The sequence below is a fragment of the Ceratotherium simum genome, chromosome 29 (genome assembly GCF_057802395.1).
Source record: "Ceratotherium simum simum isolate JZ-2026a chromosome 29, ASM5780239v1, whole genome shotgun sequence".
Lineage (NCBI taxonomy): Eukaryota > Metazoa > Chordata > Mammalia > Perissodactyla > Rhinocerotidae > Ceratotherium > Ceratotherium simum.
Genome location: NC_141928.1, coordinates 27,975,715 through 28,003,598, shown reverse-complemented (window position 1 = coordinate 28,003,598; position 27,884 = coordinate 27,975,715). Strand labels below are relative to the sequence as shown.

Sequence of the window (27,884 nt, the reverse complement as noted above, 5' to 3'; positions counted from 1 at the left end):
TAGGGCTGCCAGAATAATCTTGAGAGGACACAGCTTTCATTATATCCCATTCTTCTGATTAGGGATGATAAGAGTTCCCTGTTGCTCTCCCAATGAAGGGAGGAAGGGAAGGATCTGACATTTGAGACTCCATAGATGTCATCTTATTTAATCCCTATGAGATGGATATTTTTAGTCCCATTATACAGGTGAGGAAGTGGTTCTGTGTCTTGCCTGAGGTCGAGTGGTAGGCGATAAAGCTAGATCCTTACTGCTAGGGTGAGATCCTATTATCTTTCTTTGCTAAAAACCTATGCTAGTTCTGCTGACCCACGCTGGCTGCCTAGCTTTCAAGAACATTCATTATCAAACCCACAGACCCACCATGTCCTTTCCCAGCTGTTCTCATCATCTCTGTGCTTGGAAACTGTACCATAACAATCCACACTTCATTAGAGAGTGTTTAGAATTCTTCATTCTCTAATTTGTTTTATATTAGTCTTGTCCCATATTTTAACTTACATGAGAAAGAGCATGCTTCATATCTGCCTTTTGTTGTCCCATATTTCTTTTTTTTCTCTCATGTCTAGAACCCATACCAGTTGCCTAGTAGGCACTCAAATGTTCAATAAATGGTTGGTGTTGGCACATGGTAGCTGATCAATAAATATGTGTTTTGGGCTCGATTGAAAATGATTTTTCTCTTAAATGAGGGCAGAGAGCTCCAGGTAATGACTCCCTCTTCACCAGTCTAGATGTATGATGAAATGGACCTTGGCAATGATAAGACACTTCTAAGCCAGACTTTACCTCATTGAGTCTCAGATTTCCCACCTTATCTCAGTTGTGGGAGGAGGTGGTCATGATTGATGTCCCATTATCTCCAGGGGGTAATGGCTTACACTGCTTCTAATATTTCCTGGAGGGACATTTAAGATGTATCTCTCTGTTTTGGGGTATAAGGTCAAGTGTGCAATCCCTAGAGGACAGAGTCTTTGTCCTCCATAGAGCCTCCTGGAATAAAACTGAACATCAGATGGAATGGTCAGTCAATGGGGTCAACCAGTCCATTCAAGTTTGTGTTCAAATGTGTGTTCCTGCTAAACCTTGCTTTCTCAAATCGTAGGGGACACACCTGCTCCTGTCTGAAGTTTATGAAGAGAGCTGGCAACGCATTGACATTTGGTCCCTTTGCTAATAGGCAGTTCGTGTTCTGTGGTCAGTCTTGGCCGTGTGGCTATTGTTCACGTGCCCACGTCATTGTGTGGGCACATATTAAGCATTTAAACACCAAAGTGATCACACACCCACACGTTCCCTAAAATGTGGGCTGACTTGTTGGACCTGGGGATTTTTAAAGAGAGCTTGTTTACTTATTTCTCTGAAAACACTTAAACTTTAAAAATAATTTCCAGCTTGTAAAACTGACATACTAATAAAAAATATACAAACATAGTAGTTGGAATTCAGAGAAAGCGAAAGTCCTTTTTAACCCTACCCCCCAAGAGAACGTCATTGTTAAGGGTTTAGGGACTATATCTTCTGATTATTTTCCTATATTTATATACTAACGTATGTTATTTTTACCATTATTATTTAAATAGCAACAGACTATGTGTTCTATTTTGCAATTTATTTTTTCACTTATCCATAAATGTCAAGGAACGCTCCCCCTAAGAATTCCTGGAGGAGAAGCACAGGTTTTGTAATGCAGGCAAAGGGGCTGCGTGCTGGGGTTCTTAGCTTTGGTGACAAGAGAGCTTTGCCTCTGCTATGCTGAACCTTGGCCATCAGTGACCTCATTCTGCTTTAATATGTGGGTCTTTAAAGACTTATTATTTTTTTTTTTTTTGAGTAATTCCATAGAAATAAACTGGAGGCCAGTTAGTTCTTTTCAATCCTGATGTTTCTCATCCCCCTAAATACACCAGCCTTCTGGAATGCAGCAATGTTTTATGAGTGAAAATGGTATGTTGTAAGGACACTCTTCTTTGTCTGAAATTTCATTGCCAGAGGCAGGAGCAGTATAAGGAGAGTAGTAATGTGCACAAGGATATGAGGAAAGGAGGGTGAAGGTAGAAGCATATTGTTAGGTTCAAAAATTCCAGATCAACTAGGGAGTCTTAAGATAGGGGCAGCATTGAGATTAGGAAGGAGATGACTTGTGCGTGAGAATGCAGTGGGAAAGAGGCCAACAGAAGGGTCCTGCTGGTCTACCTTAGAATAGTCTCCAGCCACCAAGCCAGGCCCCTAACTCATGGCCATATGGGGCTGAAGCTAAAGCCTTTCTCTAATTCTGATCCTCAGCTCCTCCACCAACACGCCCCCGCCCCCACATGCACGCATACACACAAGCACATATAGCCCATCCATTCAGGCTGATTCCTTATTTCCTGGGTACTAAGACACACTTGTTAGCACATTTACACATTTCTCAAAAGGGATGCATGTTACAATCAAAGTTTATATTTGGTGTGAATTGGTTTTTTTCCCTTGAAAATCTGCATTAAAATGTGTCTTATAATAAATGTGTTTCCAAGTGGAGGAAGACGAGTAGGTAAGTTCCAGACACTGGCCAGGGCTGGGGTTGAGCTGTACACAGTCCTCACACTATGGTGTGGGGAGACAGGCAATTAGGCAGACGGTGCTGTGGGAAAGATGCTTGGGAGATTCAGGAACACCTAGGAAGGGTCTCAACCCAGCCCTGGGGTGCCAGGCAGGGCTTTCTAGAGAAAGTGGTTCTCAACTGGAGATAATTTTCCCTCCAATGTCTCTAGTGAGACCAGTGGGAAACACTGTTGGTTGTTGCTGCTGGGGGCCATGGGGACAAGGGAGGAAAATGTTGCTGACATCCAGTGGGTGGAGACCAGAGATGCTGCCAAATATCCTTCAGTGCCCAGGACAGCCCCCTCAACAACAATCTGCTGGCCCCAAATGTCAATGGTGCCAAGGTTGAGAGACCCTGGTCTAAACTGAGACTGAAGGATGAATGAATGCAAATTGGTGGTGCTGGGGGAGGGGGTCAGGGTGGAGAAAGTCATAGGTATCCAGGGAAAAGAGTTATTTAAAGGAGAATGTGGACTATCATGGAGAATGGTGCAGAAGTAATGGTTAAGTTAGGGAGTAAAAGTGTCCTTTCGTTGGTTCTAAGAAAGTTGTTCCTGACCATGCTGAATTTACTTTATCAAAATGGTAGTTACAAATGCCAGATGTAGGGGATTGAAGAAGTAAAGAGCATGAAAGCAGTTTGTCTGTGAAAAGGGGGAATTAATGGTAATGATGGCAATTATAATTGTCTTCCTACATGCCAGAAACTATGCCAAATATTTTATGTTATCCAGATTATTCCACACAACAACCATATGAAATGTGGATTTCTTTCTAAGGATGAGGAAATAGAGGTTTGGAGAATTGAAATAGTTTGTCAAGGATTTATATAGCTCATAAATCATGGAGGTGGGCCTCAACCCCAGGTGGCTTTGACTTGACCTATATCATTTCCCTAGGAAAGAAGATAGGCCAGAGGGACGTGGGGTTGAGTGGGTGTGCTTGTGTGTGTGTTGGGGGGAGGGGTTCCTCCTGGATGAGAGAGAGTTTAAGATGGGAATGATTTAGCTAGTAGTCAGGGAGAAATTGAAAATGCACACCAGGTGGGCTCCCAGATGAGGCAGGAAAGGATTGGATCAAGAGCCCAAGTTGAGGCATCAGCCTTGGATGACGGGGAGTGGAGCAGGTCTTCCATTGTGGCCGGAGAAGAGGGAAAGGATGGGTACCTGTGGGGACGAGGAAGGGAAAGACAGACGGAACAAGGAAACCCCTTCCTCTTCTCAGTTAGACACAGTGAAGAAAGGAAGACAGGCTATGGGGTAGAATTGAAACCGTGAATTTGCAGGGACACCAGTCTGAGGGTGGGGAAGGACAAGTTGGAGGAAAACACTGATTTAGACAGACCCAAGGTTGAGATTTTTCTAGATGGTTCTGAGGGAAAGACAGTGGGCTTCATAATGTGATTTCAGGGGCTCATTCTCACAATTTTTCCTCCACCTGCTTAAATTCCTTTAAGGACAAGATAGAGTATAGCTTTCCTTTTCACAAAACTACAAGACTTTTAAATGCATGCGTAGAGCAACTTGTTGCTTGAGAATTGATTATATTTGGATATAATCAATTAAAAATTATCTTTTATGACCTTAAGTCTGGAGTTCCTAAAACCACTGGATATGGATCATCTGAGATTATTGATTTAAGGAGTCATTAAAGAGTCCCAAACAGGGTAGAAAAAGGAACGGCAGGGTTAGCAGAAGAGTCAACATTCTTAGTAACGTGAAGTAATAAAGCCATTGATAACCAATACCTTGCCAGATCACTCCAGTGCGTTACATTTGATGATTGTTTTAAATGTTAAAAATAAACTCTTGTTGAAAAAATTTTAAATCATTAAGTAGAAAGTGAAAGTGTTGTTCACAGAGGCCCACTCCCAGGTAATTTACCTTATTTGTAAATTTTGGAAACTATCTCTTTTCCAATTGTTATTTCTCTTACTTTATTTTCTTGTATAAATGCATTGGCTGGGATTTCCACAACAATGCTAAGTAATCATGATAATCCTTGTCTGGTTTTTGGATTTTTCTATGTTTTATCATCAAGCATGATGCTGAATTATATACAGTTATACATACATTATCTTGCTAAAACATTTTTGTTAGACATGGATCTTGAATTTCACCAAATGCTGTCCAACCTCTTCTGTACTGATCAAATTGTTTTTTTCTCCTCTGAGTTCTTAATATAATGGAGTATAGAGTTTCTCGTATTGAAATACCACCTTCCTTCAGTTAATCCCACTTGATCGTGGAGTGATATTCCTTTAATGTGCACTTGGATTTTATTTTGAATTTTTGCTTCAATATTTATAAGTGCATTGGTCTGCTTTTATTATTATTATTATTATCATCATTTATTGTTTTGGAGTAAGCTTTGGTATATACGTTACGCTGCAATGTATTTGCTGATACATTGGTGAAACTTGTATGCTTTGGACCAATTTAAAAAGCATCTGATTTACTGCTTCTTTGAAGACTCTTTTGTAGTTGGGTTGGCTCTTTGACTATTTCCCAGTCTTCCTTTGGAATGGTTTCTTCTTGGATTAATTTTGGTAATGTCTGTGTTTCTAAACAATCACCTAATCCATTTAGGTTTACGAATATTACAATGAGTTGTATGTAGTAATTTTTAACTTATGATTAATTTTCCTTTACATTTGTGGATATTTTCTGCTTCTTATCCTTAATTTTCTATATTTGTGTTCCTCCCCTCCTTTTTTTTTTTTTTTTTTTTTTTTTTTTTTTTAAAGATTTTATTTATTTTATTTTTTTCCCCCCAAAGCCCCAGTGGATAGTTGTATGTCGTAGCTGCACATCCTTCTAGTTGCTGTATGCGGGACTCGGCCTCAGGATGAACGGAGAAGTGGTGCCTCAATGCGCACCCGGGATCCGAACCCGGGCCACCAGCATCGCAGCGCGCGCACTTAACCACCAAGCCACAGGGCCGGCCCCCCTCCTTTTTTCTTATTAGGTTAGATAGTGGTTTTTATTTAATTTTATACAGTATTATATTTTTTAAAAATAAGTGGTTACTTGGTCAGTTTTATTGTTTTTTCCATTCCTGATTTTCTATCTTTATCTTAATTAAATCCTTTCTTCCACTTTTCTTCCTTTTTCTTTTCCTTTTTCTTCTTACTTGAGTTAGATGTTTAATTCACTTAGTAGTATTATTTCTTGATTTGTAACTTTCATAGAGATATGAAATTTCCTCCAAGTACAGCTTTTACCAAATTACACATTTTATATACATAACATTTTTAAAGTCAGATTCTATAGTTGAGTTTTTATTTTCAGTTATCCCAGAAATTGTTTAGGAGACTGTTAAAAAAAAAATTTCCAAGTGTTTGGAATTTTTTGTTTCCTTTTCCCCCTAGTTTTGTTGCATTGTAAGTGGGAATGATGGGCTGCTATTTGTAATTTATTACCTCTTAATTCCAGCATTATTATAGACTCTTGTACACATCCACGGCCATTTGAAAACCTTTGTAAATGTCTCACAGTTGCCTGAAATGAAAATGTGTTTTCTGTTTCCAGGATATAGATTTTGAAACGTGTCTCTTAATTCTATTAGTTCTATCCTTAGTCGTCTTTCTCCATTTAATCTGTTAAATGCTTATGTCTATTTTTTTTGTATCTGTTGGTATCTTTTTTTCTTTATCTATTTGGTGATGTTAGGGGAGGCATAAGTGTTCATGATTAATCTTCATTGTGGATTGTACTTTTTTACATTATTAAGTGTTCATCTTTAAACTATTCAAATTATAATTTATTTTCCTTTACGTGTGTGGATATTTTCTGCTTCTTACAGCTTTTTTATCTTGATTTGAACCATGAATAATATTAATCATGATCCTTACTTTCCTTTTCTTGATATATCTTCAACCACATTGTTACTTTCAAACTTTCTGTGTCGTTATGCTCTATGTGTCTCTTGTAGACAAAATGCAATTAGAGTTTGTTTTTTGAATTTCCTCCGGGGATATTTCCCACAGGAGGAGTTGTCCAGTTCACATTATTGATATAACATATATACTTGATTCTAATTAATTTTTTGCACTTGCTTATATATTTCTGTGCAATTTTCTTTGTCCTCTTTTACTACATAGTTTGTGTTTCTTTTGATTAAAAAAATTAAAAGCTATATAGTCTGTTTTTACTTTTACCACTAATTAAAATTTTTTAATGTGCTTTATACCTCCATTTGGGGATTTATTAACTTCAGAAAGAAGCAATATTGAGAATTTATTTATGTCCTGCTCTGAAAGATGAGTCTATTCTCCCATTTATATTTATTCTCCAATGCCTCTTCACCAATATCTCTTTATTTTTGTTATTATGTTTAAGGATTTTTTCCTAATTCTGTATTATTTTATTGCTATTATTATATGAAATAATTTATTATTATTATAATTATTGCATAAAGGGATTATAATTTTGTTTTGCAGTTATTATAAATATTCAATCTTGGTTCTAAATGTGAATGGATTCAGTGCTCACATCCTCTGTTTACCACTAAATTGCCTATTCTTGAGATCTTGAATTTGAATCTTCTCTTGGTTGGATGAGTAGATTCTGAAAAAGAGTTAGTAGGTGCTGCATTCTCTGACTATGCTCATTAGAAAATACGTTTTTAATACTTTAATACATGTTTGGTAACTTGGTTGGGAACTAAATACTCGGATCTTGATCTCTCTTTCTCAGGCCTCTGTACACATCCCTTCACTGCTTTCTGTCATTGTTACTGAGAAAAAGTCAGAAGCTGCCTGCCTTTTTCCCCTGTAATTGATTAATTTTTAAATATCTTGATTTTGTAGAATTCAGTATTTATCCTTGAAATTCTATAACTTTACCGAGATGTCTCAATTTTGATGGTTCTCTGTTACTTTTTCCTGGAACATCAATACTCCTTTATTTCAACGAAATTATTTCTGTCCTGGATTTGAGCCTATTTGTTTTGCTCTGTTTTGTTTTGCTGTCTGCGTCTAGAATACCTTTTATCTGTATGTTGGATCTCTGTTTTCAGACCTTCTTATCTGTCATCTTCTCCACTCGCTTTCATCTACTTGTCCTTTTCCTCTGCATTTTGTGTGGTTTTTTGAAGACTGTTTTCCACATCATCAGCTTTGTTTTTGGTTTGTGGATTTTACCTCTTATTACTTTAATTTATTCATTGGTTCTGCAATGATATTATTTTTGTCCTCGGTTTCTTTCTGCAACTGCCAGCTCCTCTTTCATCTCATTTGGATGTCTTATCATCTTATCTTTGATCTCTTCTTTTATAGTATTTCTGCTAATTGTTGTATATAATTTTCTTCTGTGCCCTGTTCTTTCAAAATAGATTGTTCATTGGTCTTTTCCATGCCTTGTTTCTTTCTTTCACCTTTTTTTTCCCCCCAGTTCATTTTTTTCTAGCTTATCTTTGATTAGGACATAACTATCAGAACATTCTCTTGGCCTCCAAATGTCTTTTATCCAATTGTTTATGGTAGTCTTCAGCTGGTACCGTCTCTTTAAATCTCCTCCTTAAATCCTGCTTAATTCTGCTTTCAGAATTAATTAACCTGAGTTTGAGTCTTGATTGCTTATTTGTCTTCTCTAGCCCTTCAGCGGTCTACAACGGTCCTGGTTACTTTCCTGGGCAAGACACAGCTGATGAATTTTATCTCTAAACTCTGTGATTCTAAGGTGTTTTTTTTTCGCTTGAGGAAGACCAGCCCTGAGTTAACATTTGTGGCAACCTTCCTCTATTTTGTATGTGGGTTGCCGCCACAGCATGGCTTGATGAGTGGTGTAGGTCCATGCCTGGCATCAGTGCCTGTGAACCTTGGGCTACCGAAGTGGAGCGCACCAAACTTAACCACCATGTTGGCCCCATGATTCTAAGTTTTAAGTCCTGCTTTTGATTTGAAGGCCTCATAGGTCTACTGGTTTGGTGTGGCCAAACTTTTTTTTGCTTTGTTTATATTTTCCTCTTTCTTTTTCTTCAGCCAAGCCTTTGTTTGCAGTTTGAGACAATTAGCCACCATTTTTTTCTGGAAGTCCCTCGGTTACCTTAAAGCACATATCCTTCTTTTGAGGGGTTTCCAAGCACATCTGTGTTTTCATATGTTGATTCTTACTGTGGATTTAGCTCTGTACTATAGCTTTAGTGTGATAATCAAATAACCACTTCGAGTTTGGAGGTGTTTTCTAATAAGATTTTGTTTATCACAAAAGCCTCCTGTCATGGAAGAGTCTAGGATCCTGAGGATTTACCCAACTCTTGGTACTTTCTGGATAAAATACTCCAATTCCTTCCTTTGTGGATTGCCACTTCCTGCTTTAGAAATATCAAGGACACCATGTCACGAACCGTTCTGAAATTTTCAAGGGAGATGAATATCAGTTTTAGCATTGCATTGGCTGCAATATTCACTCTCTCAAAGATAGTAACTCTGTCTTTTACGAGTGTGCTCTTATTAGCTTCTGATGCTGGCTTCTGCATCTTAGTATTTTCCCATTAATTGCTAAATAAGAAGTGAAATATTTGCAAACATTAATCCTCTCCTAGGCTCTTTAAAGACTGCATAGCTATTATCATATTCATTCAATCAACAGCGCTTACAAGTAGGGTTCCCAGTGTGACGGAGAAGGGGACTCACCATTCCGGCTGGTGGTCTCGGGGACTGTTAAATATAGGAAGAAAGATTTGAGCTTGATCTTAAAACTTGAGCCGGCATCAGAATCACCATGAGGGCTTGTTAAAATATAGATTGCTGGGCCCCACCCCCAGAGTTTCTGATTCCTGGAGTCTGGAGTGGAACGTGAGAATTTGCATTTCTAGTGAGTTCTTGGGTGATGCTGATGCTGCTGGTCTAGGGATCCCTCTTTAAGAACCAATGTCTTAAAGGATGGAGATTACTTGGACCTTCAAAATGTAGGTAAAAGGCTTCTACAGAGAGGAAAAACATGAACCACCATGGAGAGCCTAGCATCTTGATTTCTAAGCCATCCTCTTCATTATGATAAGGGACCCTTTCATGAGAGATCCTGGTGGAGAATATTTAAAAAGTTAAAGATAATTCCCAGCCTTTCTGATACATATAGCTTTTTTTATATCCAACAAATGGATATAGATATCTACTGGGAATATAGATAAAGAAAGGATAAATAAATATATAAATAAATAAATATATTAGTAATTGTGGTAAAATATTCCAAGTTGTGGTTGGTTTCAGAACACAATATATAATTTGAAGTGAAATTCAGTATCAACAATATTCTGGAATTACTGTTCTGAGCCATTCACTAGCTGGGCCACAAGAAGACCGGCTTGTTGCCAGGTGTTTGTAGGATTGACTGCTCTTCTCTTTTCTGTTTAAATGAACTGACCCTGATCTTTCCAGATACCCCTAAGGCTCATTCAGCCAGCCTCTTCAGTGACTTTGTTGGCAGTGCACATTTTCCATAAGAAACAAGACGATGTTTCTCCTGGGGTAGATTTGGCAGGCATAAAGCTACTCCATAACCTTGTTCTGATTCCATGAGGTTGGATTCTGAAGAAAGATAATTCAGTGTTATAGCTCTTGTTCTTCTGTGTATACCTTTGTCAGCAACTTTCAGTCTTCCAAATGTGTTTCCAAAGTATGAACACACTGCTTGCATGCCTAAGAAGATCTTTGAGCAGGCAAACTGCAGACAGTGGATTTTGTAGCTTTGCAGTTACTCTCCTGAGTGTAGAATTCAGAGCAGAGGAGACACTGGGGGTTATTCTGGAATCTGCCTCCCCAGTGAAGAAAGACTCTTGTTAGTGAGAATATATGGGACATGGACTTTAAGTGTGAAAAGCTGTTAATGAACTGAATGACGTTTATAGAGTGTCTTTACTGCTTATTTCCTTTCTCAAATTATGGAATTCAAAATATTTTATTTTTCTGGCTTCAGAGAGTTTGTGTTCTGGAAGCCTTGGGCTGGTTTTTTTCCTCAAGACTTTAGTTTCACTGTCTGAAAAATGAAGATATAGGACCAGGTTGCACTATGTTGTATTTAAGATCTCCTCTCTAGTGGACATTTATGAGCCTATAGATAATTAACTCTTAGACTGAATTCTTCTCTTTGATTTAAAGAAGGCACGAGTAATATATTGTTTCAGTATTTTTCAAAGAAGGGAAAGAGAAAAAACTCTGCTCCTACCTAATTTTGTTATACTTCCCTCCACTGAAAATGTTTATACGGTTTTGAGCTATAGGGAAGAATTGTTCCTCAGACTTTCCAGAATCTTTGCAAACAAGAATTAAAAGATTTTTATGGAGGGAAGGCAATCAAATAGTCTCAAGGGTAGCCTCAGGTGATGATTCCACATGCCACATCAGTTTAGGGTAGCTTAGAAGTGTTATAAGTATGTGAGTGGAAAGATGCGGCCGGGGCACCTTCCCCAAGGATGATAAGGAAAAGGAAGATGGCCACTTACTCAAATATCAAGGACAAGTGGCACTTAGAATTCCTAGTATCCCAGTAGTCAGCTCATCACTGAGATTGTGGCTTCATGAGCTTCACGAGTGGTAGTGAGGGGAGTGTCATATAGTGCTAAGTTTTGGTTTATTTTTCTGGTCTCGGAGGTTCTCTGGAATTGCTTAGGTTCCTAAACGTTTAGTTTGAGTTGGTACCACTGGGTAATTTTCTCCTGGAAAGCAGGCATGCGTACACTCATTCATACCACAAATTGCATCAGGGCCAGACCTGTGCTGGGCCCTGGGGATGTAGGAATCACAAGGAACACATAACTGGTGCACTGAAGAGTGATTTTGAGTAGCCTGGGGCCCCATCATTTGGAGAGAAGATGATTTTATGTATTGGAGAGGAAAAAATGTGCATCATATTTTTCACAGAAATTTTAGTTGGAGGCCACATGCTAAGTGTAGAACTTGACCATTTTAATGCCCCACCAAGCCCACAGGATCATCAAAAGTGCAAGGGCCTTCTCACTAAAGAAAGATGGACCGGTCACATGCCTTAATCTTGGATTTTTCTTGAAGAATTTTTAGTAAAATACCCAAATCAGAAAAGTAAAACTAAAAACTCATGAAATCGTATGACATGAAGGCTACTGAGATCATTTAGAACCATAGAATCGTAAAATTTTTGAGCTGGGAGACAACTTGCTGATCATCTAGTCCAGAGATTCTGCAGCCAGGACCCCATGAAAGGCGTTTAAAGGCAGGTAGCTTGTATGCAGAGACTGAAAATACCTAGAGACCACTGTGACAGGGTTTCCAGTCTCCACACTATTGACATTTTGGACCTGATCATTCTTTGTTGTGAGAGCGGTCTTGTGCCTTGTAGACTGTTTAGCAGCATCCATGGCCTCCACCCAGTTGCACCCCCCTCCAGCTTTGATAACCAAAAATGTCTCCAGATACTGTCAGATATCCCTAGGCTGGGATCAGGGTGAGGGTCAGAATCGCCCCTGGTTGGAACCCCTGCTCTGTGATAACATAGGGTCAGTAGAAGAATCTAACTCTCATGACCAATCTTTTTATGTTTGATTGGAATCCTATCGTTCAGAAGCTCTGGTTCATGCATTCCTTCATTCATTCAACACATTTGCTGAGTACCCAGTGTGTGAACTGTCCCCAGTGCTGAAGATACCAATGTGAGTTGACATGCATGACCTGCTCTCAGGTGCTTATGTTCTCGCAGAGGGAGACAGACCATAAGCAGACAGGTATCATGTCAATAGTGAAGGAATTAAAGCAGCATAACATGGTAGAGAGAAACTTGAGTGTGGTCAGGGTTGTGGATGGGGGCTCAATTTCATGGCGGTGGAGAGGGTGGGCAAATGTTAGATGGAGTTGGCAGGGAAAGCCCCTTGGAGGAGAGAACCTCTGAGCTCAGGCTTCCATGATGACGAGTCAGCCATACAAAACTGGCCATTTATTTGTCTCTGAATAATAATAAAAAGTAAGGGAAAGAATTAAGTTGGAAAAAAATCTTTCAAAATATGAGAAGGAAATCTTGTAAAACATGCCCTTTGTACAAAAAGATTGAACATCATAATCTAATCTCTTCATTTAACAAAATGATCCAAGTAAAGGCCTCAAAAGACTTGCTCAAGGTGAAGATGGCAGGCAGAGTCATCACACTTGCTGGGAACACATTCTTTTACTTGCTGGATATGCATTTCTGTATCCTTGTCATTTTTTTAGAGCAGCCCAATAGTGAATAAACTGAAAAATCTAAGTTTGTTGGGCAAAAGTGAGATTTATTATTAAGGATTTATGGAATGTGGGGCTTGGCCAAATACCTGAGCATTCTGGTGTTTTCACATGGTGATAGATTCTACCGTTGTGTCGACAGACAAATGTCTCAACTTTCTGCTTAGAAGTTCTTGGGGTGCAGCAAGTTTTAGGACAAATATACTTGGTGAAAGTAGATTGGAGATTGCTAGAGAAAAGAAATTCCTTAGCTATCATTTTTTTAAAAATTCCTGATTCTTGAGTATCTGTCAATTCCATACATAGAAACATACTGTGTTTTTCCTATTATAAGATTCTGGTAATTTACTGAAACAGGGGTGAGAAAACCAATGGATCTGAATGGGTCAGTTGGTTGGTTTAATCAGGAGGAAGGACAGCCTTCTATTGCTTCTGCTATAGGTGGAGGCCAAGAGGAGAAAAAAAAATCACAATCTCCTCGAGTAGGAGGACTTGAAGATGTTCATGATCTACACAAACCCAGCTATTGTTTACCTTTCCTGAACGCAGTCTGCTTAGGGTTTTCACCCTGACAGCAGAGTTAGATGAAACCATGGTTTGGAGAGAGACAGCCGGACAGACAGACAGACCCAGGTGCCAGGCTTGTGTAATCAGTTTCATCAGATAGAAGAATTAGTCTGGAAAGGTCATTGCATTGCTTGGCTCAGGGCCTTCTGTGCCGTAGGCAGACTCGGGACAATTCTCGTCTAAAGGAAGTGACTTGTCTGTGAATTTTCTGAGCAAAGCATGAGCACAAGGCAATGAGCAGGTCTCAGAGGGATTAGATTGGGATTTTTGTGGGCTTTTCCCAGATACAAGGAGTTCTTCTAGCAAAACTTTCTTTCTCCACAAATCGACAACCATACATTGTTGGGTTTTTTTTTTGGAATGGTAATAGAGAACAAAGTAAGTTGTTACAATGGTTTCTGGATTCATTCACTGAAAGTGTGGAATTTAGCCTTTGTGTGCTTGGCCAGACCTTCTGTGCCAGGAACAGTTATGGCCATGAAGAGATGCCCAAGGCCTGAGGTCAGTCAAGCTCTCAAACCCACAGCGGAGGTACTTGAGGCATGGTTGGTCTTTCAGGATGTGGAAGATGACTTTTCCAGTAGCTTCTGCTTACTCTGCGTCTTAATCAGTTCTGTAATGAAGACCCAGCAGCATATCTACAACTTCCCTTTAATTTTACAATTTTTATAATGAGAGTTCTTGTAGTGTGAAAGTGTCTGTAGAAACCCAGCCGGCATTCTGAAGAGTCTGTAAAGGAACACCGTGATTTTCCGTCTCTGCCGTTTGGGTGAGGTTTGGCTGGAGAGGAGAGACCTCAGTTACCCCTCGTTCTAAATGCTAAGGCAAGAATGGCTTCAATGTTTCCAGGGAACTTCCTGATGGCCCATGACATTTCAAAGAATTCATTCGACACCAAGAATGGCTTTCCGTCATCGGAAAGAACAAGATGAGCTGCGATCTCATTTGTCATGGTTGCGTTTTGAGAATTTTAGTGTGAGGAGGCGTCTTCGTTTTGTTTTGTTTTCTTTCTCAAGGAGAATGTTGTCAGGACACTTCTCAGAATTAGAATTATCTAGTGAACTTCAGGTTCCCCCCGCAGACAATGAAGTCTAAAGCTGCTGAGATACCATCCTGCTTCCTCCCTTTCTTTTCTAGTCCCTTCTCTCCTCTTTTATCTCCTTGTTCAAATCACACGCTTCCTTTTCTAAGGACAGGGGAGCTGGCAGACTGCCTATTGGCCTGTTGGCCTCAATTAGCCTTATATCATTGCAAAGGAATGCATGAATTCTCCAGAAGGTATGTACTATCTCTGTCTGTATTAGACACTCACTACCTGCTTTCATAACAGGTCACTCAGCCGGAATTGCTTCTTATTTACATATCTGACATTCTTTTAGTCCCTTGGATTATATCCCTAGATGCCCATCTCATTTTAGTGATGATCCCAAAGGTATCTGTTATGAAATATTACTCCAGCATGCTCTGTAAAACTTGGAAACTTTATGGAGGAAAACAAAACTAAAATAAGAGATCACCTGAAGACTAACATCCTTGGCCAGAAGGTGCCTGGTTTATTAATCTGAAGATTGCCTGCTTCAGACTTTGTGCTTACATACAAGGTCCCACAGATAGACCAGGCCGACCACATAGAACAGAGGCCACATGCATTGGCAAGACTCAAGGTCTCGTGGTATTTCTCTGCTACTATTTAAATTCAGTCTCATATTGGGGGTTACATATGTGATTGCAAATTAATCCTTTCTCTTCTGAAAATTTGGTTTTGAAGAACAGCTGTGTCTCCCTTCTGAATTCCTTAATTATTTATCCTCCCTGATATGTTAAACCTTTCATTAGTGTGGTGAATTGCCAAGAGTACACAGAACTGCTTAGATCATGTAGCAAACAGTATAAACATTTGATAGGACATTTGAAGACACCACATGGTGAGCTAGCATCTATAGTAGTACCAAATGTTGTGGGATTGATGGAGGTAGCTTGTTGTTGGAAGTTCTTTGTTGGTTAATTTTGCTGGTTTATTTTTTTAAAATTATTACATGGGAATAGTACATATGTCATTTGTACTTATTGAGAAGGGGACTGATTCTACTCTAACAGAGAGCTTGTTAAATTTGGAGGGCACGTGCTCATATCTGAATGCAAATTAAATCAAGAAAATTAATTATTTCATATATATATGCATTTGTAAGTTTGATTCCATAACTACTATCTCTGTTCCTGAATGGAGATTTCACCTCAGTTTCTCAGTCCAGTCCTATTTGGAAAGATGCTTTAAATGATTTTTAAATTATTAGAACTCCCACTTCAACCATGAAAAGAGTAAAGGATAAGTAGCAACATAAAACACCCCTTGTTGCCAAGAGGAGCAACCCCCATTCGCAAGTGGATTAATGATTTTTTTCCCCTCGTTTTTCATTATAAGCATGAAAATTCTTCCTTCCTCCCAAACCATGGTTCTGGGGCTTGCAATTAGAAATGTTAACCTCCCAACACACCCCATAGCTCTTTGACCCCGTCGTATCAACAGTTTCCCATCTGCAAATACATTTGCAGAATGATCTTTAGGTTCCTGATTTTTCTGTTTTTCTAGCTGGACGATTCCAAAGTGTATGCATTCCAATAGCTGTCCTCGAATCATTGGTTTTTCCATCCATAGAAAAGGACAATAAGAAAAGCATAAACAACAGCTGCTAACTAAAACTTCTTATTAGTATTGTGATTCAGGAGAACTGGGGAGTTCAGTGTCTTAGAAGTGAAAGTAGGTTTCTGGAGTGGACAGAGGAAAAGCACCTTATGGTGTTTCTGGTTCTATTTCTCCCAGGCTTTGAAGGTTATAATTAGTTGCTGTTGAATCCCCGTGGCTATGTTGCTTCACAGCTTCATCGCTGGTTTGCAGTCCTTCAGGCAGAGAACAGGTTAGATCCAGGCAAGGCCTGCACGTTTTAATTTGGACACTTTCTGGAGACAGTTGGGATTCTGAAGACCACGTTTATGCTCCTGGGCCATGCCAGCTTAAAGAACGCTGCTTGCCAAGCTGACCTGGGTGAGGGTTGATGGTGGCAGGATTATGAGAAGGCTGTGAAACATCAGCGGCACCTCCCCATCTCCTGTTATGGCTGGGCAGTGAGTTGGAAGCACACACGATGTATCTTCCCAGGAGGAAAGCTGAGGCTGAAAGATCCCTGGAATTCTGAGCACAGGAAGTGGGTGGGCAGACGGTATAAATTACAATTGGTATTCTTCAGATTGAGAAAGAGCAGCCTGAGTCCATTTTCCCTTTCTCCATTCTCATGTGTATATTTCAAATCTTTAACAAGATCTCTGGATTTTCTTTAAATATGTCTTCAAGAGTTTGTCAGATATGGAAAATTGGGTTTGGGGTTTCCCATCAAAACCCCACATTTTGAAATCCTCAAACTATAAATGTAAAGTCAGCAAACCAACAACCGACAGTAAGCAGTACAGAAGAGTAATGAATGGTTAGAATGGTCTAGGGGTTTCATGTGAGGAGGACTAGTCACATTAAGAGCTAGGTTATTTGAGAACAAATCCATATTCACCTAGCAGGCATCATCACCATGGCTGGTGTTTAGAGTCTAGTCATCCAACGGCTGCTTGACCTTGAGGGGCCTGGCAATATTGCACTGGGGGTGGGAGGGGGTGCTTGCTTGATTTGTAGATTCATCTCATGACCTTTCGAAATAGCATTTCTTTTTAGTTAATTCAGAAGCTTCCTCTTCTGCTTTTGATTTTGCTAATTTGGTCAGTGAGAATAAAAATATTGCTAATCTCATTATCACCATATTTTCAAATGGAGTAAGTAGATATGTGATCAAGGCTTTTAAGTTGAAATCATAATTTTGTAGCAGATCGGTGTCTAGTTAGCTTTTCGGGGTCGCTGCTCTTTCTGGGTTCATGAAGCAGTCAGACAGGCAGAGCTCACTTCTCATCTTTTTTCTCGTCGTCGTTGGTTTCTCAGAGGATTACCATCTGCTGTGAAAACATACTCTGGTTGATGGACGGGTCATCCTCAGGACCAGTTTTCATTGTCTCTCTTCTATTCCCTTCTCCTCCTCCTTTCGCTTCTTGCACATGTGTACATCCTCAGTCTCATAAACACATCAAGTTTCTGTTTCTTTGATTGTTTAGGCCATGCTGGCAATTTCTGTTTTCTTCTGTCAGCGTCTTCAGGAGAAATGTGTACACAAAGGCAAAATGGCTTTCAAAGGAGGCTACATCCTCATTTCAGTACTTGGTGCAGATGTGAAATTGAAGGCCATTCAGCTGTACCTGGCGCTGGTTCTCTCAGCAGCCTGGAGATTAACCTCTTCTAAGGCTCTGAGCTATTTTTGAGGTAGAGACAGCAACAACATTAAAGCTAGAACCCATTAGGTAATCACTTTCATCATCTCTTCTTTTTCCAAATCAGTGGCTTTTTTTTTCTGATCTCATCACCCTTTAATCTCCTTTGGAGCAGAACAAGGGGACTGTTGGTTTGTGTTTGCATCCAGAGAAGTTAGAATCTTTCATAACAGCTTCGGAAGTCATCAAGATATTAGAGAACTGCATAGAGAGGTGAATTTCGTCTCTGGGTGGATGACTTCATGCTGAAGGTGCCCTGCTTTCCTGGTGCAGAACCATCATTTTTGTTGATGTTGTGCAAACCAGGCTCAAACTTTCCAAAAGACACACAGCAGAAAGGCTTTTGTTGCATTATTTCTAAAGGCTTGAAGTTTTGAAGGGAAGAGATTTTGTTTTCCTCTCGGCTACACAATGGAGCTTTCAGAGAACCTCTTTTAAAAGGAATAGCTACAGCCTTTGTGTTGAAGGGTGTGTCTGTTGGCAGGGTCTGCTGATGCAGACAGACTGGCTGGTGATTAACAAAGGTCATTAGACTTTGGAATCTGGCAAGCAGAGTCGGATGGTATGTCTTCTGTGTGTGGAAGGACAACTCCCAAGAAGCCAAGGCATTCTGGAGGTCCCCCCACCGCACCCCCAAATCCTGCTGTAGAACAGGGTCTGGTCCAGGATCGTCCTGCAATAACCAGTGCTGTGCTGGGACTAAGGAACAAGCATATCAATCATGGGATAAAAGAACCTTCGGAGATCTTGGTGAATGACATTTGAGGAGCAGAAAGGTGCAGCTTTTCGGAAAGAAATGAAAACAGTTCGTTCTTTGTTGGGAGGAGAAGAGCATAAGAGGAGCCCAGTCTGCTCTTCTACTGTTCATTTCTGATTGTCAGCCTAGCAGAATCCCAGAGAAGCCATGTTGTGCACGGAGGAGAAGCTCTGAGCTAAAATGGCTGCTCCTAAAGCTCAGAGGACTAGGGCAGCTTAGTGAGTCTTAAAGCTTCGGTGACGCAGAAGCTCATATCTCTTGAAAGTGTGATAAACACATTCAGCAGAGCTGTGGCTTGTTTGGCTGAGATGAAAGGACTAAGCTAGGGGGATGGGAGTGCACACTGGATGATCTGCTTTTTTCTGTGAAGTGTTCTAAATGCAGGAGTCGTCTGCACCATGGAAAAATTTGTTTTCAGGTCTAATGGACTGTGCGAAAGGAGAAGTGGGGTGGGGCCTCAGTGACTGCTGTAATTTGATCCAGAGCTGATAGCAAGCTCTGCCACACAATTTGGGTTGGTGCTTAGACATAAAAGCTTGTGTATCTGGAATATTGAGACTTAGTTAGCTGAAAAGACTCTGGTGCACAGTTCAATGTTTATTGAAAAAGGATAAATTGCTGGGTGAAAGCAGAGGAGGTAAATATCTGCGTCTCGCTCTGCCAGCTCAGCCTGTCCAGAGCTGAACTTGCCAGAAGTTATTTTAGCAGGCTATCAGCAGGAGCGTTCTTTCATGGAAAATCCTCCTGCAATGGTCCCTTTCACTACATTGACTTATCACTAGACTTTGTTCCTCCTGCAGAAATAATTTATCTTTTACAATAAAAGTATAGAAAGTTGCTCTACAATAAAAGTAGAGAAAGATTTGGCCACAGCTTTAGTTCTTAGACATCTGGTTCTAGATTCCAATGACTTGGTAGAGTTTGCGGTGAGCTCAATGAAGTAACTCACTCATTAAGATAATAACTGGGTATCTCAACTCAGCATAGATATTAAGATAGGAAGGACTGCACTTTCGAATACATTTTTACCTTCTTAATGGTGGGACTCTCCATTGAGTTAATGTGAAGCTAGCTTTATATTTCAGCCACATAGTAAATAGCAGAATGAAGGTAGCTGGGCAAGTTTTGCTTTGTGCTATACAGGTTCACAGTTGTTGTGTCCAAGTATACACTTGACGTTTGTAAAGGAGAGAAGTGGGAAAAAATTAAATCATGGCTTAGAATCCCTTCTTCAAAACGGCACATTTCTGTTGCCTTAATGTAAATTGAGGCACCAAGGTGTAACTTTAAACTAGAAACTGGATTGTCATCTGAAGTTGGTTGTTTGAGAATCTCGTGAGAAATATTTTATGACCTAATTAAATTGGAGAAGCTGTTAGGTTATAATTGGTAGGTAGTAAAAAGCAAATCACCATTTAGCTCATGAAAAAAAAACCTAACTAAACTGTTTTGGGGAAGGAGGAAAGAGATGTACCCCAATCACTTAAGATATTGGAATTAAAAAAGGTACAATAAAAGCTCTCCCTACTGCCACTCTAAAATTTAATACTATTTTACCATTTGGTGATAAAACATTAATGTTATAATATTAAACAGGTAATGAAGATTGAAATTTGTCCTTTCTTCTGTAGAGGTATCTTCTTTACTTCTAAGAAAGTTCTAATTCGAAAAGAAAATGGGTCCAAACCAGAATCAAAGTCAATATTAACTTACCAAGAAATTTAAATTCAGTCAAATTCAGAAACTACTAAAACTTTTGAAATATTAAGGATTTCCTCCACAAATGGCATTTGAAGATATATTTCTATCAAGCCAGAAAAAGTTTATCTGGGTTTTTTTCCTTCTTTGAAGTTATGAAGTCAAGGACATCATCCCTATTATGTCTGATTGCCTTTCTTTGACCAGTGTTCCAACTGGCAGTGTTCAGTAAGAAAAATCTGCCGATCTTGGAATTTTTTCCATTAATGGACTTGTATCCCCGTCAGCTTGGGGTGTGCAATGAGTGCGTTCCTTAAGATGTTTTGTTCTGACTTCTGCCACAGGTTCCTAATGTGAGAGGGTAGACCCAGATCATGGAGGTGCTTCAATGTGATGGCTGTGATTTCAGAGCCCCATCTTATGAAGATCTCAAGGCGCACATTCAGGATGTCCACACGGCATTTCTGCAGCCAACTGATGTTGCTGAAGACAACGCTAACGAGCCACGATCGGGGTCCATGAATGCCAGTAATCAGACAGAGGTGGAGTTTTCTTCTATAAAAGATGAATTTGCGATTGCAGAGGATTTATCAGGTAAATGTATACTAAACTCAGCATATCTGATATATTTCATTGCTGTCAAATCTATTCTTAGCCTGTAGTCATGGTTCTTGATATACATAGCTTCTACAGAATTTCTTGTTCTTTGTGAGCCATTTTTGTGGTTTGGGCATTGTGTTTCTTCTCTTCTTGAGTATCCCAGGTAATTGTCCTCTCAGCTTCCTTATGTCTCCTAGTTTTGTTTTAATTTGGAGAACAGGGTAGTGTCTCGGAAAGTTCTAGAATGAATATTGCAGTTTGTGAAACTTGAGTTTTTATAGCTACATGGCACATTTGTGGAGATGAGGAGAGTATTGTACCTAAAGCTGTACACTGCATCTTCATCCGTGAGAAGCAATATGTGTATGTTCATTAATGCTTAGTTAATACTCTTCAGGGCCTCATCTTGAGCTGCTAGGCCTTTTGAATGTGATGTTTATTAATGAAGAATAATTGAAAAGAAAAATTGATTTGCATGATTGAATCTCTCAATTCTCTTTTGCTTTGCTTTTTTCTTCCCACTTACCTTATGCTTTCTCTTTAGGTCAAAATGCAACTGCATTGGGGACTGGCAGTTACTATGGCCACAGTCCAGGATATTACAGTCAGCATATTGCCCCTAATCCCAAACCAACAAGCAAGTTTTTTCAATGCAAGTTCTGTGTACGCTACTTCAGGTCAAAAAACCTCCTCATAGAACACACTAGGAAGGTCCACGGAGCTCAAGCTGAAGGGAGTTCGGCAGGACCCCCTGTTCCAGGATCCTTAAATTATAATATCATGATGCACGAGGGGTTTGGAAAGGTCTTCTCTTGCCAGTTTTGCACATACAAGTCACCAAGGAGAGCAAGAATAATTAAGCATCAGAAGATGTATCACAAGAACAATTTGAAGGAGACCACTGCTCCCCCGCCTGCCCCTGCTCCGCTGCCCGACCCAGTGGTCCCACCCGTGTCCCTACAGGACCCCTGCAAGGAACTGCCAGCAGAGGTCGTGGAGCGCAGCATCTTAGAATCTATGGTCAAGCCTTTGACCAAGTCTCGAGGCAACTTCTGCTGTGAGTGGTGCAGCTACCAGACCCCTCGCCGAGAACGCTGGTGTGACCACATGATGAAGAAACACCGCAGTATGGTCAAGATCCTTTCCAGTCTCAGACAGCAACAAGAAGGGACTAATCTACCTGACGTGCAGAACAAGAGTTCCCCCAGCCCCACTTCCAACTCCACTTATCTGTCCATGAATGCTGCAAGCCGGGAGATACCCAACGCAAACGTCTCCAACTTCAGGGGCTCCATCAGTAACTCCATCATGAGACCCAATTCTTCTTCAGCTTCCAAGTTTTCGCCCATGTCTTACCCTCCGATGAAGCCGAAGTCACCTCACAATTCTGGCCTTGTTAACTTGGCAGAGAGATCCCGTTATGGAATAGCTGACATGACCAATTCTTCTGCCGACCTGGAAACAAACAGCATGCTGAATGACTCTAGTTCTGATGAAGAGTTAAATGAAATAGACAGTGAGAATGGTTTAAATGCTATGGATCACCAGACAGCAGGCCTGTCTGCAGAGCAGCTGATGGGCTCAGATGGCAACAAATTATTGGAGACCAAGGGGATTCCGTTTAGAAGATTCATGAATCGGTTCCAGTGCCCCTTTTGTCCTTTCCTCACCATGCATCGGCGTAGCATCTCCCGTCACATAGAAAACATCCACTTATCTGGAAAGACAGCTGTCTACAAATGTGACGAATGTCCGTTTACTTGCAAGAGCTCATTAAAACTCGGGGCTCACAAACAGTGTCACACGGGTAACGCGTCAGATTGGGATGCTGTGAATTCCCAGAGTGAAAGCCTTTCTTCCTCACTGAATGAAGGTGTAGTGTCTTACGAGAGCTCAAGCATCAACGGTAGGAAGGCAGGTGTCATGCTGGATCCCTTGCAGCAGCAACAGCCGCCGCCGCCACCACCGCCACCACCACCACCTCCATCCCAGCCGCAGCTACAGCCACCACATCAGGTGCCACCCCAGCCCCAGCCACCAGCGACGCAGCAGCCGCAGCCGCCCATGCAAGCCCCACCCCTGCACCCGTACAAATGCACCATGTGTAATTACTCCACCACGACTCTGAAAGGGCTAAGAGTCCATCAGCAGCACAAACACTCGTTCTGCGACAACTTGCCAAAATTCGAGGGGCAGCCCTCAAGCCTATCATTGGAAAGTGAGACAGACAGCCACCCCTCTTCCAGCAACACTGTGAAGAAAAGTCAGACCTCAATTCTTGGGTTGTCCTCCAAGAACAATTTTGTAGCTAAGGCCTCTAGGAAGCTCGCTAATGACTTTCCTCTCGATTTATCGCCCGTGAAGAAGAGAACTAGGATAGACGAGATAGCAAGTAACCTGCAGAGCAAGATTAACCGAACCAAACAGCAGGAAGATGCGGTGATCAATGTCGAGGATGACGAGGAGGAAGAGGAAGACAATGAAGTGGAGATAGAGGTGGAGCTGGACAGGGAAGAAGAGCCAGCAGAGCCAGTCATGGAGGTGCCCACTTCCTTTTCAGCCCAACAGATTTGGGCCAGAGACGCCAGTGAGTCCCAGAAGGAGCCCAACTTCAGAAACGTCACCCATGATTACAACGCCACCAATGGGGCTGAGATTGAACTCACCCTTTCTGAAGATGAAGAGGATTATTACGGCTCCTCAACCAACATGAAAGATCACCAAGTTTCCAGTACCGCTCTGCTGAACACCCAGGCTCCTATCTACGGAACTGAGCACAATAATGAAAATACAGACTTTAGTGACTCTGGAAGGCTTTACTATTGCAAACACTGTGACTTTAACAACAAATCTGCCCGGAGTGTCAGCACCCACTACCAACGAATGCACCCGTACATTAAATTCAGCTTTAGGTACATCTTGGACCCCAACGATCACAGTGCGGTGTACAGGTGCCTGGAATGCTACATCGATTACACTAACTTTGAGGATCTGCAGCAGCATTATGGTGAACACCACCCAGAAGCCATGAATGTACTCAACTTTGACCATTCGGACCTGATCTACCGGTGTCGGTTTTGTTCCTACACGAGCCCGAATGTTAGAAGCCTGATGCCCCATTACCAAAGAATGCATCCCACGGTTAAGATTAACAACGCAATGATATTTTCAAGCTATGTCGTGGAGCAGCAGGAAGGACTGAGTACAGAATCCCAGACACTGAGAGAGATTCTGAATTCGGCTCCCAAGAACATGGCGACTTCCACTCCCGTGGCTCGTGGTGGCGGTATGCCAGCGACGTTTAATAAAAACACTCCTTCCAAGACCTTTACTCCAGAATGTGAAAACCAGAAGGACCCCTCGGTTAACACCGTTGTCGTTTACGATTGTGACGTTTGCTCGTTCGCGAGCCCCAATATGCATTCTGTCCTGGTTCATTATCAGAAGAAACACCCGGAAGAAAAGGCTTCCTACTTTAGGATCCAGAAAACCATGCGAATGGTGTCTGTGGACAGGGGCTCTGCCCTTTCTCAATTATCATTTGAGGTGGGTGCTCCAATGTCTCCCAAAATGTCCAACATGGGTTCCCCACCCCCCCCACCACCCCCGCCACCAGACCTCAGTACTGAGCTCTACTACTGCAAGCACTGTTCCTACAGCAATCGGTCAGTTGTGGGAGTGCTTGTCCACTACCAGAAAAGACACCCAGAAATAAAGGTTACTGCCAAATATATCAGACAGGCTCCTCCCACAGCTGCAATGATGAGAGGGGTCGAGGGGCTCCAAGGCTCCCCCCGGCCACCCGGCCCCATGCAACAGCTGAACCGAAGCAGCTCTGAGAGAGATGGCCCTCCTGTGGAGAATGAGATGTTTTTTTGCCAGCACTGTGATTACGGGAACCGAACGGTCAAAGGTGTACTCATTCATTATCAGAAGAAGCACCGGGACTTCAAGGCCAACGCAGACGTGATCCGGCAGCACACGGCCACCATCCGAAGCCTCTGTGACCGTAACCAGAAGAAGCCTGCCAGTTGCTTGCTTGTCCCCCCCTCTAATGTGGAGCGGGACAAGACTAAACTCCGAGCCCTCAAATGTAGGCAGTGTTCCTATACCTCCCCCTACTTTTATGCACTGAGGAAGCATATCAAGAAAGACCACCCTGCCCTGAAGGCCACAGTCACGTCCATCATGCGATGGGCCTTTCTAGATGGCTTGATAGAAGCTGGCTACCACTGCGAGTGGTGCATCTATTCCCACACGGAGCCCAGTGGTTTGCTCCTACATTACCAAAGGAGGCATCCAGAACATTACGTTGACTATACTTACATGGCCACCAAGCTCTGGGCTGGGCCAGACCCCTCCCCTCCCTCTCTCACCATGCCAGCTGAAGCCAAAACGTACAGATGCAGAGACTGTGTTTTTGAAGCCATCTCCATCTGGGACATCACCAATCACTACCAAGCATTCCACCCCTGGGCCATGAATGGTGATGAGTCGGTGCTGCTGGATATCATCAAGGAGAAAGATGCTATTGAGAATCCCCTCCCTTTAGCTGAAGAGTTGGTGGGCCCTTTGAATTGTGAGAACAGTATGCCCACGCCCCTCCCCGAGCAGGAAGCTGAATGCCCAGAGGATGCAAGACTTTCCCCAGAGAAAAGCATCCAGCTAGCTGCCGCCAACCCCGCCATATCCTCCACCCCGTACCAGTGCACGGTGTGCCAGTCTGAGTATAACAACTTGCATGGCCTTCTTACCCATTATGGGAAGAAGCACCCGGGCATGAAAGTGAAGGCTGCTGACTTTGCCCAGGACATCGACATCAACCCGGGTGCCGTCTACAAATGCAGGCATTGCCCGTACATCAACACCCGCATCCACGGCGTCCTGACCCACTACCAGAAGCGACACCCGTCCATCAAGGTGACCGCAGAGGACTTTGTGCATGACGTGGAGCAATCTGCCGACATCGCCCAGAATGACGTGGAGGAGACGAGCCGGATCTTCAAGCAAGGCTACGGCGCCTACCGCTGCAAACTGTGTCCGTACACGCATGGCACTTTGGAGAAGCTCAAGATCCACTATGAGAAGTATCACAATCAGCCTGAATTTGATGTCTTTTCCCAGTCACCCCCGAAGCTGCCCATCTCCCTCGAGCCCGAGATAACCACTGAAGTGAGCCCCTCCCAAGTCTCCATCACCGAGGAGGAGGTGGGAGAGGAGCCCTTGTCCACTTCTCACTTCTCTACCTCGCACCTGGTCTCCCACACTGTGTTCCGGTGTCAGCTCTGTAAGTACTTCTGCTCCACGCGGAAGGGGATCGCCAGGCACTACCGCATCAAGCACAACAACGTCCGAGCCCAGCCGGAGGGCAAGAACAACCTCTTCAAGTGTGCCCTGTGTGCCTACACCAACCCCATCCGCAAAGGGCTGGCGGCCCACTACCAGAAGCGCCACGACATCGACGCATATTACACCCACTGCCTGGCAGCCTCCAGGACCATCAGCGACAAACCCAACAAGGTGATCATCCCGTCGCCGCCCAAGGACGACTCTCCGCAGCTCAGCGAGGAACTCCGGCGGGCAGTGGAGAAGAAGAAGTGCTCGCTGTGCTCCTTCCAGTCCTTCAGCAAGAAGGGCATCGTGTCCCATTACATGAAGCGCCACCCGGGGGTGTTCCCAAAGAAGCAACACGCCAGCAAGCTGGGGGGCTACTTCACCGCCGTCTACGCCGACGAGCATGAGAAGCCGATGCTGGTGGAGGAGGAGGAGAGAGGCGGCTTTGAGAAAGCCGAGGTGGAGGGAGGCGAAGCTCACGAAATCGAGTGGCTCCCATTCCGCTGCATCAAATGCTTCAGGCTCTCGTTCAGCACGGCGGAGCTGCTGTGCATGCATTATACCGACCACCACAGTCGGGACCTGAAGAGGGACTTCATCATCCTGAGCAACGGCCCTCGCTTGCACAACTCCGCCTACCAGTGTAAGCACTGTGATAGCAGGCTGCAGAGCACCGCCGAGCTGACCTCACACTTGAACATTCACAATGAGGAATTCCAGAAGCGTGCCAAACGTCAGGAGAGGAGGAAACAGCTTTTGAGCAAGCAGAAATATGCAGATGGTGCTTTTGCAGATTTCAAACAAGAGAGGGTAAGGATATGTTTTGATTTCCCTTCCCCCAGGAGGCCTCTCATCACTGATGCCCACATGCACTTCTTCGTTGCCAGCCAAACTCTGCTACAGGCTTCCTAGTGACTTAGCTTGCCAGAGAGCTCAATAAGTCAATTACACATTTCGAGCTTGATTATCCCCCATTCCGTGCTCACCCTTCTCCACGGTCCTGTTCCCCTCCCGCTCACTCCTCCCAAGGCTCCCCAGGGGAGGGTTGGGTGGTTTCTCTGTATTTCCTTCTGCCAAGTAGCCTTGTCTGAGACCTAGTTACACGACAACGCTCGCTCTTTCCTAAGGCAGCTGTGGGCGGCCTCTTGGTATCATTAGAGCTCCTCAGCCATGCCTTGGTCTGCAGTGTCTGCTACAGGAACCTAACATCTCAAGGAGTAGATGTTGTTTTGGTCAAGAAGTTCGCTAATGGCATAGCTGTGCAACGTTTCGCCTTCGTAGTTGAAATGGGTTTGCAAACCAGATACCTTGGTGGCAGTGACGATGAGGCTTCTACACAGAGATCTTCTCTACTCACAAGTTGTAACGTGTTTGGGTTCCAGAGACTTTGCCTCGTAGGCAGTGTGCCACGACTCTGACGAATTCATTATGTAAAAACACTCACATAGCTCTCCTTTGGTTTTTAACCTGCTAATCTGCTTTAAAATAAAATCTGCTAGTAAGCTACAAGAATAAATGCCGGCAATTGAGGGAGGGCTCGGAGTACTGATGGCTACCACTGTATTTTACCAGCCTTTTGGTCACTTAGAAGAGGTGCCAAAGATCAAGGAGAGGAAGGTGGTGGGCTACAAGTGTAAGTTCTGTGTGGAAGTGCACCCGACGCTCCGAGCCATCTGTAATCACCTCCGGAAACACGTCCAGTACGGCAGTGTCCCGGCCGTGTCAGCCGCCGTGAAGGTGAGAACCGGGAAGGTCTGGATGAGCGTTCTCGTGTGTGAGCGATGCGCGTTC

The 27,884-nt window shown here is 42.6% G+C and overlaps 1 protein-coding gene across 12 annotated transcripts in view; it reads left to right on the top strand.

The window, feature by feature from the left end:
* The window catches only part of ZNF462 (zinc finger protein 462), a 137,603-nt gene that overhangs the window by 34,442 nt on the left and 75,277 nt on the right, over positions 1 to 27,884 (top strand). For all 12 annotated transcript variants that reach the window (XR_015548965.1, XR_015548966.1, XM_087419347.1 and 9 more), the window contains 3 exons: positions 20,504 to 20,753; positions 21,304 to 26,903; positions 27,666 to 27,830. Coding sequence is in view for 10 of the 12 variants with exons in the window: in XM_087419347.1 (XP_087275473.1) it covers positions 20,534 to 20,753; positions 21,304 to 26,903; positions 27,666 to 27,830 (5,985 nt within the window). In the remaining 2 variants the exon portion in view is untranslated. The remainder of the gene's footprint in view (positions 1 to 20,503; positions 20,754 to 21,303; positions 26,904 to 27,665; positions 27,831 to 27,884) is intronic.